At 45.5% G+C, this 13,867-nt stretch overlaps 1 protein-coding gene across 1 annotated transcript in view; it reads left to right on the top strand.

The window, feature by feature from the left end:
* FASN (fatty acid synthase) overlaps nt 1–13,867 on the top strand; it is an 88,217-nt gene that overhangs the window by 49,542 nt on the left and 24,808 nt on the right. The window contains exons 26-34 of the mRNA XM_073588141.1: nt 2,879–3,015; nt 4,264–4,467; nt 4,829–4,979; nt 5,070–5,248; nt 8,894–9,013; nt 9,927–10,049; nt 10,144–10,367; nt 11,942–12,131; nt 12,225–12,376. Coding sequence (XP_073444242.1) covers nt 2,879–3,015; nt 4,264–4,467; nt 4,829–4,979; nt 5,070–5,248; nt 8,894–9,013; nt 9,927–10,049; nt 10,144–10,367; nt 11,942–12,131; nt 12,225–12,376 — 1,480 coding nt within the window. The remainder of the gene's footprint in view (nt 1–2,878; nt 3,016–4,263; nt 4,468–4,828; nt 4,980–5,069; nt 5,249–8,893; nt 9,014–9,926; nt 10,050–10,143; nt 10,368–11,941; nt 12,132–12,224; nt 12,377–13,867) is intronic.

Raw genomic sequence — 13,867 nt, 5'->3', positions numbered from 1 at the left:
GGCGATGGACGCAAAGAACCCCGGAACTAAGGCAGGATCTTTTGGAGGTTGGGACTTGAAGAAACGATCCCGGGGACGAGAAATGAACTCTATCTTGTATCCTGATGATACCACCTCCCTGACCCAAGCGTCCTCTACTGAGGCAAGCCAGCCGTCTCTGAAGAAAAGACGTCGACCTCCCAATTGGGAAGGACTCTCGGGGGTTCGTTGATAGTCATGCTGATGTGGACTGTCCAGATCTGGATCCGGAGGTTCTGCCCTGGGAGGAGTGAGATCGCCTGGAGGGAGTGGGTCTGAAAGACGCCTTTTTTCTATCCTGGCGTACCTGCGTTTTCTGTTGGTTAGAGAAGTTGTCTGCCGTATTGAAACGGTGGAATGTCCGAAAGGGCCGAAACTGACGTTTTAGCGGAGGTCTGCGAGGCTTGGACTGAGGGAGGAGGGAACTCGTGCCTCCAGTGGCGTCCTTAATAATCTGATCCATCTGGGATCCGAAGAGACGCGCTCCCTGAAAAGGCAGATTGGTAAGAGACTTATCTGAATTCAAATCCGCCTGCCAAGCCTTGAGCCAAATTGTACGTCGGATTGCCACAACGCTGCTTGACGCCTGAACTGCGCAAGACGCGACATCCAAGGAGGCAGAGAGCAGATAATCCCCTGCATGGGAGATCTGGTTGGCCAGTTCGGACAATTGCTCTGGTTGGGCCTTACCTAGGATGCCCTTGCAGAGATCCTCTGCCCAAGTGGCTATGGCCTTCGCTACCCAAGAGGAAGCGAAGGCTGGGCTTAGCACCGCTGCAGCCGCTTCGTATGCTTTGCTAAGGATTCTATAATCCTATCATTCGAATCCTTTAGTGACGCCACACCTGAAATCGGGAAGACCGTGCTGTTAGACAGTCTGGACACGGGTGCGTCTACCGAGGGGGAAGCAGACCAGTTGTTGGTGAGCTCCTTGGCAAACGGGTACAGCACGCCGAGGCGCTTCCCTCTTTGAAGGCGCCTGGTCGGATTTTCTCTTTCCCTGGTAAGGATCTTGCCAAACTCAGAGTGGGAGGCGAAGACCCTGGAAGGTGTTTCTGCCCGTCTGAACGAAACCTCCTGTTCTGAGGATTTCGCAGGGGAGTCTGAGATTTCGAAGGTGTGGTTAATCGCAGCAATGAGGTTCTGTACCGTAACCTTCATGTCCGCGTCCAGCTCTAAGATCCCTTCGGATGACGCATCCGAGAACGCTTCACCTGACTCGGGTCAGGAGGCACGGGAGGGTGACTGCTGGGAAGGACTATGTGGGGATGTGAGGCCAGGAGGGGATCCCGGCCGGTGATCCTGTCTGGGCCTTTGCGGCTTCTGCTGGCTGGCTCAGATGGAGCTTCATGTGACCTGCTGGACCCTGCAGAAGTGTCCAGGGGCAACTTATCAAGGACGGCTACTATGGACTGAGACACCCTGGTGAGGCCTGCCACAGATTGTGAAAGAGACGAGGCCCAACCAGGAATGGGGGGTTCGCGTTCACGTGGCGCAATAGGTGGCTCCTGGACGGAGTGATGCTGAATGGGATTGCTGCAGTCCAGGCAGAGGGGTGGGGGCAGGCGGACTGCCACGCTCAGCCTTAGAGATAGGATAATGAAGGAGAAAAGAAGAAACCTGCGGAAATGCTGGAAGGTTGGGGGACAGAAGGCAGAGAAGGGTGTCAGTCTGCAGTTGCAGAGCTACTCACGATGCGGTGTCCCCAAAGGTGCTGATACACGGCTCGTCTGAAGATGCAGGGCCCCAGCAGAGGAGAACGTGGAATCCCTCTGTGTCCGGCTGACATGGTGATAAAATGGCGGCAGCCTGAGAGAACCAGGATAAACGCGCGCCTTCAAACGAAGAAGATGGGCGGAGCTAGCTGCTGAGGCAAAGAAGGTACCGCCCGCTGCCCACCGCAGGCTCTGAGAGGCGGTGGGTGGTCCTAGAATGGGCGGGAGAGAAGCCCGCCTATGAGAGAGAGAGCGGGTGGGCGTGGCCGCGACGTCAGAGAAGGCCCGAAATGAAGCCGGGGACTAAATTAATGGCGACGGCCGCCTGTCAGCGCGGGGCGGCGCGGAGGTCTCGCAGCGTCGCCGCGACCACCTCCCTACCTATCACCTGGATCCCCTGCCGAATGCCGAAGAAAGAAGGAGGTGGAGAAGCATAGAACAAGGCCCGCGCAACAGCCGGGGCCCGTACGAATGCGGCGGCCGCCGGGAGGCGCGGGCGGCGCAGAGACTCCACAGTACTCCCTCGGCGACCGCTCCCTAGAATCCTGAAACCGCCAGGGGGCCGCGTCTTGGACTGCATACTCACCTCCGTTTGCAATAAAGGTACCTGATATATCCCACGCTGTCTGCGTCTTTGTGGTATCCGCGCCTCATCCGACCGACAGGCTCTGGTAGGCGAGTGGGTGGGAGGCGGGGGGCGAGGACTCTCCTGATCGCTGGCACGCACCCGTGCTAAGCTGTGGTCCCGCCACTGAGAGCTATGAGGATACGGGGTGGCAGTACACGCCGTACTCATAGTCTCTTGTGGGAGTACAGTAGTGACCATTCACACTGTATCCCTCCGGAAACCTGAAAAGGAACGACGCACATCGAGGTAGATATGGGTCTAAAGAAAGACCCGTGTCCACCTCCTACTGACACTAAGCTAAACTGAGGAATTTCCTGCCGGTCGGTGGGGTGTACACTGCGGAGGAGGAGCTAACCCTTTTTTTGTGCATAGTGTCAGCCTCCTAGTGGCAGCAGCGTACACCCATGGTCTCTGTGTCCCCCAATAAGGCGAACGAGAAATGTTGTATACTGGAGCGAAATACTGTAATTCTTAATGTTGCTGCATGCAGAGCTACATATTGACATTTTATTTCTAGGTGTATCTTTAACTCTGATGTGAATTCACATAAAGTGTCTGAAAAAGAGATCCTGCAGCGGCAGAGGCAGGATCTGGCAATGAATGTCTACCAGGATGGAAGGTGGGGAGCCTTTCGACACACACCCTTTCAGAACGGTGAGTAAATGACTATTTCTGAGAAGAATGTCAGGATTGTGTACAGTATGCATGCATTTAAGTATTTAGTTAGGATAAGTATCATACGGTATCTGCTTTGTGCCTATCCCGTAGATCTTTTGATTGCTAGATAACGTCCCATCTCGGGATAAACTGGTTAATATCTGAACACATTTAGCTTGAAATATTTGGTACTGGTCTAATAGGGGAATTTTTGGGGACTGAAGAGACGATCCTTTAGCTTGGAATGAGAAATCCTTCACTACAGCTGGATGTTCAGTGGATTCTTGAACTCCAACTCAGCTTCAGGGAACGATTTAAACCAAAAAATTATTATTGCTAACGCTACCACGTAAAATACAGTTGTAGAGTTAAAAGATAATTTGGGTGTGTAATTTCTAGTTTCAATGGTTTTATTGAAAAGGAAACATCATTAAACATGAAATACATTCACATTAGAGAACAAGGATCCCCTCGCAGGGGGAAGTACATAGGAAAAGACACAATATGTCATATGTTATCCTTGACTTTGATATCTTAATGTTTAAATATTTGTAGAAAAACAAATAAAACATGACTAATGTAGTGTTGCACGCTATGTGGATAAGGATATCATCCTGGAGAGGTCGTCACCCCCATGGGCCTGAATCCAGGGGTCCCAGATATTTCGAAACATGTCGAGAGAATCAGATCTGATGGCTTCTATTTTCTCGTATAACATTATCAAATTAACCCTTCTCTTCACCTGCGTTATTGATAGGGTACTAGTCTTCCATCTGCTAGCTATGTGGTTTCTCGATGCCATAGCAATAAAGTCAATAAGACGGCAGGTCCCAGTATTGGCATTGATTGGTCTGTCTCCCAGCAGTAGTACTGACGGCGACAGAGGCAATTTCTTACTCAGTAAATTGTCAATTAGTTTTACCACATCGTTCCAGAGAGACTTTACTATCGGGCATGTCCACCATATCTGGAGGGTCTCCCCACTATCCGTGCACCCTCTAAAACAATTACCAGGGACTGAGTGGTAGATATTGTGCAGGAAGTTAGGTACGTAGTGAATCCTATGGAACAGTTTTAGAGATGTTTCAGTAAGTGAAACTTGATTGCTACCACTCATTATATTCTGGTAACACCTGTAACACCTTTGAGGTGTGAGGGAGATTTGTAGGTCTGCTTCCCACTGCTCCATAGGGGTGTGTCATTTCTAAAGCAATAATATTTTGTATTATTTTTTTTTACCTAAAGGACAAGCACAGGAAGAAACAGCCTATGCCTTTGTGAACGTGCTGACCCGCGGAGATCTCTCCACCCTACGCTGGATTGCATCTCCTCTGCGCCACTTCCACCCCACCAATCCCAATGTGAAACTGTGTCAGGTGTACTATTCATCGCTCAACTTCCGTGACATCATGCTGGCAACTGGAAAGCTGCCCCCCGATGCCATACCTGGTATGAAACATTTCCATTATAAGGTTCATTATAGCAGCTTGTATAGAGCACTGCCACATACGCGACTTCTAGGGTCCCCGTACATGGTGCTATGGTCCAATTTGTAAACTTGATCTGACTGGTAGCAAATCATCTGTACTCTGGTAGTCACCTTGGCCAGACATAAAAGTCTGAATTAAGTTCTCATCTCTTTCCATTAGTGTCAAGGGTGATAGCCAATTTTGGCTTCAATAGCTATCTACGGAGCTGGAACAATATACATATAAATATTTATGTTACTCCCAAATAATAATTTTGCTGCATATAAAGGACATTAGGTGAATATTGGAACATACTTGACAATTTTGCTGTTGGTTTTCAGGAGATGTAGCTTTACAGCAGTGCATGCTGGGAATGGAGTTTTCAGGACGTGACCCTGCAGGTAACAGGGTCATGGGACTTCTTCCAGCTAAAGGCCTTGCTACTGTTGTAGATGCCGATCAACGCTTCTTGTGGAATGTACCTGAAGATTGGTAAGTTCTCAGTCTTACCGAAATGAGTTGCCGAATATGGTATTGTAATTGTTGTGTGTTCACTGTTATATTCTGTCCTTTCCGTTCTAGGTCTTTGGCTGATGCTGCCTCGGTTCCTGTGGTCTACGCCACAGCATACTATGCCATGATTGTGCGTGGACGGATGAGGAAGGGTGAGAGCGTTCTTATCCACTCTGGATCAGGTGGCGTTGGGCAGGCAGCAATAGCCATTTCTCTTAGCATGGGTTGCAGCGTCTTCACTACAGTAGGTAGGTTGTTCAGAAGAAAGTGTGTAATTATTATTCCATTCCTTGCCATCAAACCTAGAACTCTTGTTGGACTTGGTAGAAGATCTGGTCATGGCTACTTGTTTTTTGAATTCTATGCAGCATACATTTTTGGAGTCTAACTACTTTTATTACAATATCACATTTCAGTAGGCATCTTGCTCATTTCCCCACATCAGACATGTAAACTTATAGATGACTTCTATTTTCTGTAATGTCTTAATGCACTTTCTAGAAACAAAAAAGGAGCACTAAGACTACGAGCACACTGTGTCTGTACATTTACCCTACAATATACAAAGGGAGCTTTTCCAGACATACAGTCATGGCCAAAAGTGTTGGCACCCTTGAAACTGTTCCAGAAAATGAATTATTTCTCACAGAAAATTATATCAATTACACTTGTTTTGTTATACACATGTTTATTTCCTTTGTGTATTGGAACAACACAAAAAAACGGCAAATTAGACATAATTTCACACAAAAACCCCAAAAATGGATTCCAATTGTGGGTAAGCAACTGTGTTTCAAGCATTTGATGCTTGTTCAAACTCACTTGTGGCAAGTAACAGGTGTGGAAAATATGAAAATTACTCCTGAAACCAGATAGAAAGGGGAGCAGTTGACTCAATCTTTACATTGTGTATCTCTGTGTGCCACACTAAGCATGGATAACAAAAAGAGGAGAAAAGAACTGTCTGAGGACTTGAGATCCAAAAATGTTGCACAATATCAACAATCTCAAGGTTACAAGTTCATCTCCAAGATTCTGATGTTCCTTTGTTTATGATGCGCAACATAATCAAGCAGTTTACAACCTATGGCACTGTAGCTAATCTCCCTAGACATTACCATCCATTACTGGGGCCACTGTTGGGCTTATACCTTCTGAGTGTATGCCCACAATAGTGGACACAGATGTAGGGTGTACCTAACCTAATAAACTCCCAATGACTTTTTATAATGGGAAAAAGACACATTTTTTTAAGTGAGTGGTTTATGGTGAGCGTAGCATAACAGTCTGTTACTCTGGGGCATTACAGCTAGAGCAGAGGCGTAGCTAGGGTTTTGGTTCAGGGGGGTGAAACTTCTGAGTGAGCCCCTAACTAGGTAACTTTGATTACAACTCGGTGACACACCCTAATAGTGGATGAAGGAGATGACTGCGCTGTTACTGAAAATAATCCCTATATAAAGACCAATATTGATATTACCGCCATATGGTCAGTGGTAAATACCAGTTCTAAAAAACATATGTGATTACTGCACAGTTATAGTTGGTGTCTTACCGCTGACGATCTTTCTGATGGAATCGTTCACTTTTCACGTCTTTTCCATCTGGCCCAGACCGACATGACGACTCCTCCAGCCAGGACTCTGCTACAGAGAATACAACAACGACATGTTTCACTTCTCATATTCCAGCCCCATCACCATCTATCTCCAACCTGCACAAACCCCTCATCCTGCTGATACCCAATGCTGAGCCGCTGCTGCTGTATGTGTCCCTATTACTGCCCCTGATACCCCAATACTGAGCCGCTGCTGCCGTATGTGTCCCAATTACTGTACCTGATACCCCAATGCTGAGCCGCTGCTGCCGTATGTGTCCCTATTACTGCACCTAATACCCCCTATACACACACGGCTCTGCTCTGCACCCCCTATACACACACGGCTCCCCTCCGTACACCTTGTACACACGCAGCTCTGTTCCGTACACCTTGTACACACGCTGCTCTGCTCCGTACACCTTGTACACGCGGGCCTCGGCTACGTACATGCTGTACACACGCGCCTCTGCTACGTAAACGCTGTACACACGCGGCTAAGCTCCGTACACCTTGTACAAACCTGGATCCACTCCGTACACCTCGTACACACACGGCTCTGCTCCGCACACCCCGTACACACGCGGCTCCGCTCCATACACCTCGTACACATACGGCTCCACTCTGTACACCTTGCACACACGGCTCTGCTCCGTGCACCCCGCACACACACACGGCTCTGCTCTGTACACCCCGTACACACACGGCTCTGCTCCGTACACCCCGTACACACACGGCTCCACTCCGTACACAAACGGCTCCGCTTACCCCATACACACGCGGCTCCGCTCCGTACACCTCATACATGCATATCTCTGCTCCGTACACCTTCTACACACACGGCTCCGCTCTGTACACCTCATACACACACAGCTCTGCTACATCCACCCTGTAAAACCCTCCTGACCCCACACAGAAACTTACTTCACCTCATCCAGCACCATGACAACCAGCACAGCAGAGTCCTGCAGCCACCGAAGCCTCTGATCATGTGACCCCCTGACTCCGCCCCTCCTGTGACCTCACCACAGGTCCTGTGCGCACAGAATAGCCCAGGATGACATTGCTGGCTGTGAGGTGGTGGGCCCACTGCTGGCACCGGGGCCCCCCACCGCCTTCTCAGGGGCCCATAGCGGCTGGGCGGCAGAGTAGGGATTCTGCTCTGCCGCAGAATGTAACTGTATGGGCGCGCTGTGCACGCCGATACAGTTACAGTAGCGTAGCTCGGTGGGCCCCCTCAGAGGGCGGGACCCGGGGCCACTGCCGGCTTGCTATGAGCACCACCCAGTGGTCGGCGCTCATAGCATGTGAGCAAATCTGCTATATAAAGGCGATCTGCTCATCGGCTCTATGTAGCAGAGCCGATCGAGTTGTGGCAGCTTCTAGTCTCCTATGGAAACTATTGAACCATGGCAAAATTTAAAAAAAATACGTGTTTAAAAAAATATATAAAAGTTCAAATCACCCCTCTTTCGCCCCATTCAAAATAAAACAATAAAAATAAAATCAAACATACATATATTCGGTATCGCCATGTTCAGAATCGCCCGATCTAACAATAAAAAAATAGAAGGATTAACCCGATCTCTAAACGACGTAGTGAGAAAAAATTAAAACCGCCAGAATTACGTTTTTTTGGTCGCCACGACATTTGCATTAGAATGCAATAACAGGTGATCAAAAGATCGTATCTGCACCAGAATGGTATAATTAAAAACGTCAGTCCAACATGCAAAATATAAGCCTTCACCCAACCTGAAATTCACAAAAAATGGAGACGCTACGGGTATCAGAAAATGGCACAACTATTTTTTTTTGTTTGTTTTTTTAGCAAAGTTTGGAATTTTTTTTTCACCACATAGAAAAAAAAAAACCTAGACATGTTTGGTGTCTATGAACTCGTAATGATCGGGAGAATCATAATGGTAGGTCAGTTTTAGCATTTAGGGAACCTAGCAAAAAAGCCAAACAAAAAACAAGTGTGGGATAGATTTTTTTGCAATTTCACCGCACTTGGAATTTTTTTCCTGTTTTCTAGTACACGACATGGTGTAAAAAAGTTTTGGCTCTATGAAGGAGGGGAGCGATAAACGAAAATGCGAAACCGAAAACACCTCCGGGGGTTAAATAATAGAAACTATGCTGTGTTACAATTCTTGTCCCCATCCATAAGTGGAAAAAGCTGGGTGACAATCCATATAAAAACTGTAATGTTGCCATTCAGTTTGTTAGGATCAAGATTTAGCAAAGAACTGTATGGAAACATTGACCTGGAATATTCATATGTATTGCTTAGGATCTTCAGAAAAGCAGCAATATCTCCAGAGCAGATTCCCGCAGCTTGATGCCAGCTGTTTTGCGAATTCCCGAGATACGTCTTTTGAACAACATGTTCTCACTGTTACAGGAGGGAAAGGTGAGTGGAAGCTAAGGTTTTATTCTTAGTTAAGGGGTTTGTTTTCCAGGCAGATAGGATTTAGAATGCTTTATTAATCCATCACAAAATTAAAAATTAAAATTCTGCTCTTTTTCTAAGCTGTCACGTGGTGAAGTGACTTCCATCTCCTTACTTCCTACTTTAAAGCACAGAGCACATTGATTTCTTGCCAGTGCTTTGAACGGTGATGTAATGGGGGACAGGGCCTGTGATCCTCCACAAGTTTACAATGACTGGGGTTGTGTACAAGGAGTGAGGGAGAGCCTAGAGACATTGCGGACTCCGCACAGAACAAGTATTCTCATCATCTTGCAACTTGGACCATAGAAGATGGTGATGGGCTTTCCAAAATGCAAGATTACATTATAATACATGAATACATTATCTGACTCATTGCTCCCACAGTACACTGAACCTGTGTGGTGCCACTGTCATCACCAGTAAGTAAAATTACTGTCTGCATGAGAGTGTCAAGACAGCACATTCTAGGTGGAAAGTGGGAGCATTGTTAGGAAGGAGAAATTGTGTGTGCATCAATTTATTCATCTTGATACTGGAGTCTCAGGGTGGTACATTACAGGTGGAGTTTTGGCGGGCATTGAAAATGGGAGTATGTGAGCTGTGAGACAAATACAGCTCTGGCTTTTAAGAAATTTAGTCTGGATCCATAGAGGTAGAGCTTACGGAAAGTTTTGGAAGTAAACACTAACAAATCGCTCAGATGGCTGCATGGGGCTGAAAGGAAGTCATAAAACGAAAATAAAGGTAACTTGTGGGTTTAGGGATGGGATTTATCACAAGAACAGACAGATATTTTTTTGTGACCCGAAAAATCCTAGAAGTAGAATGATCCAAACACCAGCAAACTATTGTGTTTTTCACTTCACTGTAGGAGTGGACCTCATTCTTAACTCATTGGCAGAGGAAAAATTACAGGCTAGTCTCCGCTGTCTGGCCCGCCATGGACGCTTCTTGGAAATAGGAAAATATGATCTATCAAACAATACTCTATTAGGTAAGTTTAACTAAATATTAATCTAAGAAGTTTCCGTGTTAAGATCATCGCTCATTTTCTGTGACAAATTCTTTTTGATGCTGTCATCATGTAGGAATGGCTGTTTTCCTGAAAAACGTGGCATTCCACGGAATCCTGCTCGATGCCCTTTTTGAAGAAGGAAACAAAGAATGGGAGGATGTGTCTAATCTACTGAAGTCTGGAATTAGAAATGGAGTGGTGAAGCCACTAAATTGCACCATCTTCTCTCGGGATGAGGTGGAGCCAGCCTTTAGGTTCATGGCACAAGGAAAGCACATCGGCAAAGTTCTTATAAAGGTCAGAGAAATTCACTATGCCCTAAAATGTTATACAGCAGTTACATCAGAGTTTTCCCAAAAATATTGGTGGGACAGAATTGTAATCTCAATGCTTTTATTTGTTATGAACGTAAACACACTAACCCAAGGGTAACAGAAATAGGGAAGACTAGAAAGACCCTAGCTGCACAACTAAAAAGCATCACCTTTGACCTGGCTCCCTAAAAGGCCTTTGAGGGGTTTCTCATACCTCCTGAGAAACCAGAGGGGAGGCCTCAACACACTGCCAACAAGAGGAGAGATAATTGTGAAGGAAGATATGAAAACCCAGTGTGAGAAAATTAAAACACATTCATGTAGGGTAGAGAGTGAAAGCTAAAGAGAACTAAAAGTAAACGGAACAAGTATAAAGTCCCAGAAACCTAATGAGGTGAAAGGAAGAGGTACTGGGAAGGATAACAAACAAATACGCTGCAGGAATTCAACTGGTGTTTACCAAGCAAGGTAAACCCCTTAGCTGAAGGGTTTGAACTCCTAAACCAAAGTCTACCTAGAGGTATAGACAGCAAGGAAGTGCAGTGAAAGGTGAACATATAAAACCCAACCCAGAGTAGGATAGGGCAGTCCAAAACGGGAAGATGGAAAACACTTTCAGAGAAGCACACCGAGAAGGGGAAACAAAGTCAATTGGAACCATTAGCATTTGTACAGGGAAGAAAAGGCAACAGCTCAGCAGACAGGGTAACCGACCATGAAGCAACTGGTCAGCAGATCGAATCCCCAAACTGAGCCATGACCTTATGACTGTGCTCATTTTTCACAGAAAGCTTTATTGAAAAAGGATTGAATAGCATTACACCAGCTAAATGAAGAAAGCATGTATTGTTGGAAATCATGGGTCCTGGCTTTTGAGAAAGCATAATTCTTCTCTAAATTTACAACGTTAAAAGTTATTTCCTCTCTGTAAACTTCTGTCCACAGGCACAGTTAGGTGTAAAAAACAAACAAACAATCTATGCTTTACTCCTCCGATTGGGTCCAGGGGTCCAGCACTGAGTCTTTGCTGTTGCCTGAGGATGTGTTGTTTTGGTGCAGTGGTGGCGTCACATCAGTAGCGCTGCAGCAAATCACTGAGCTCAGCAGCTCTGCCAATGTATACAACAAAAGCTGCTGAACTCAGTGATTGGCTGCAGTGCTGTTAACGTGGTGTTGCCACTGCAGCACAACAGAGACCGATGCAGTGACAGATACTTTGTGCTGAACACAAAGAGGGTAGCTAAAGCAAACTTTTTTGTTTTTTTTTAACTAAACTGTGCCTGTGAATAGAAGTTTCCTGAAAGAGAAAAAGCCCTTTAATACTAACACATTCTAACCAGATTTGTTTGGCCTGAAATCCACCTTTTGCCTCACCAGTGGCTTAGGATAGTGTTTTATCCTTTCTGTGACACAAAAGCAAAAGCAAGTACTATTATAAATTAGGAAAAAGAAAAGAAAGGTTGTAGCTGCTGCAAAAATCCCTAAAAGAATGACTTCTTGAGATATATATCTTTTATGGAATACATTTTGTATCTGTTGTATATTTTTCATATGTAGGTGCGTGAAGAGGGGTCAGCTCATGGCTCTGAAACTTCCCTTCCCGCAATCCCTCGGACATCTTTCCCACCAACAAAGTCCTACATCATTACTGGAGGACTTGGGGGATTCGGCTTGGAGTTGGCGCAGTGGTTAATTGAGAGAGGTGCCAGGAACCTCATTTTAACGTCTCGATCTGGCATAAGGAATGGTAATGTCCAGTCGCACAAATTTCCAAACTATGATATTTAGTAAAAAGCTGGAATGGTACATCAGAGTTTTGACCTCTTGCTTTTATTTGTAGGTTATCAGGCCAAACAAGTCCAGAGCTGGAAGGAGGCAGGAATCACTGTGATTGTTTCAACCAAAGACGCCGGTTCCATAGGAGGAGCGCGTCAATTGATAGATGCGGCATCACAGTTAGGACCAGTGGGCGGGATCTTTAACCTTGCCATGGTGAGTTCTGAAAAGATCATTTACTAACTCATCCAGGTCAAGTAATCAATGTGTGTTACCACTCCATCAGCTTGCATCTTCTGTAATAACGTCTATTTATAAAGAATTACATTATTTAATTCTAACCTCCACCCTTAAAGGGGTTGTCCAGGCAAAATTTAATTTTTAGCATTGACTTGGTATTTAAAAAAAGCCAACAATGCATATACACCAGAGGGAAGTCATGACCTTTCAAGCGGTAGCAGCTCCACTGGGACCTGTTTTTAATAGTGCGTCATCCTTTACGTCACCCATGATTTGCTGCTGAAGTCACCTGACTAAAGCAGCCAATCATAGGTCTCTGCTGCTATATTGATCGGTGACGACTTCCTTCTGGAGTAAAAGCAGACCGCAGAGCAGTGTACGCTGGATCCAGGTAAGTGCCGCAAGAACAGTATCGCTTAGTTTGTTATTTTTTTATACACTAGATTTTAATTTTGGCTGGACAACCCCTTTTAGTATTTTCTAGAGCCCACAAAAATGTTAGAACGGTAATATTACATGCTTCCTTTTGTGATGTTGGCATTCACAGTATTCAGGTCAGTGGAATTTGTTCTGAATGAAAAATAATCCATCTACAAATAATTATTAAAAAATATATAAAATTGTATATTTTTGTACATTATTATGAAAATAATGATATCCTCAAGGCTCTTGAGGGAATTGTGTACAGAGGAAAATTTTCTGTGGCGCTGTGATGACAGCTTTTGGTTTCCTTATTCATACTATTCTCACTATTCTAAGAATGTAATTATACAATTAATATTATGCTTGAATTAAAGGGGTTTTCTGGGCAAAAACAAGAGTTCCCCAGAGGCTTGGCGGTGTAGAAAATTACAAACTAAGTAACACTCACCTACATACTCTGGACCCAGATGGGTGGTTTCAGGCGAGTATCACTTAGTTTGTAATTTATTAAAGGGAATCCGTCAGCAGGTTTTTGCCATGTAATCTGAGAGCAGTATGATGTAGGGGAGGAGAGCCTTATTCCAGCGATGTGTCACTTACTGGACTGTTTGATGTAGTTTTGATAGAATCCCGGTTTTCTCTGTTGCAGATGTTGTAGTGGTGTGAATGCTGAGCTGTGTACACCCCTGATTGGCAGCTATTTGTGTACACTGTGCATTGTGAGCAAGCTTCCAGTAGGTGAAGGGGGTGGAGTTACACAGATTATCCTGACTGGTCTAAGGGGAGACCTAATCATGTAGTGATAATCTCCTCCTGATAAAACACTGATTGTATTGAAATTATAACACATAGCCTAATATGTGACACATCCCTAGAATCGGAGCCTCTGCCCCTACATCATGCTGCTCTCAGATTATATAGCAAAAACCTGCTGACAGATTCCCTTTAACACCTGCAAGGAAATGGGAGACATTTCTCTTTGCCCAGACAACCCCTTTAGAGTGGGGTAACAAAACTGTAGGTGACATGATGGCTTCGTGCTAT

The sequence above is a fragment of the Dendrobates tinctorius genome, unplaced genomic scaffold (genome assembly GCF_039654945.1).
Source record: "Dendrobates tinctorius isolate UK_male_01 unplaced genomic scaffold, ASM3965494v1 ptg000103l, whole genome shotgun sequence".
Taxonomy (NCBI): domain Eukaryota; kingdom Metazoa; phylum Chordata; class Amphibia; order Anura; family Dendrobatidae; genus Dendrobates; species Dendrobates tinctorius.
Note: the sequence above shows the minus strand (reverse complement) of the source record. Positions and strands in the feature narration are given on the sequence as shown.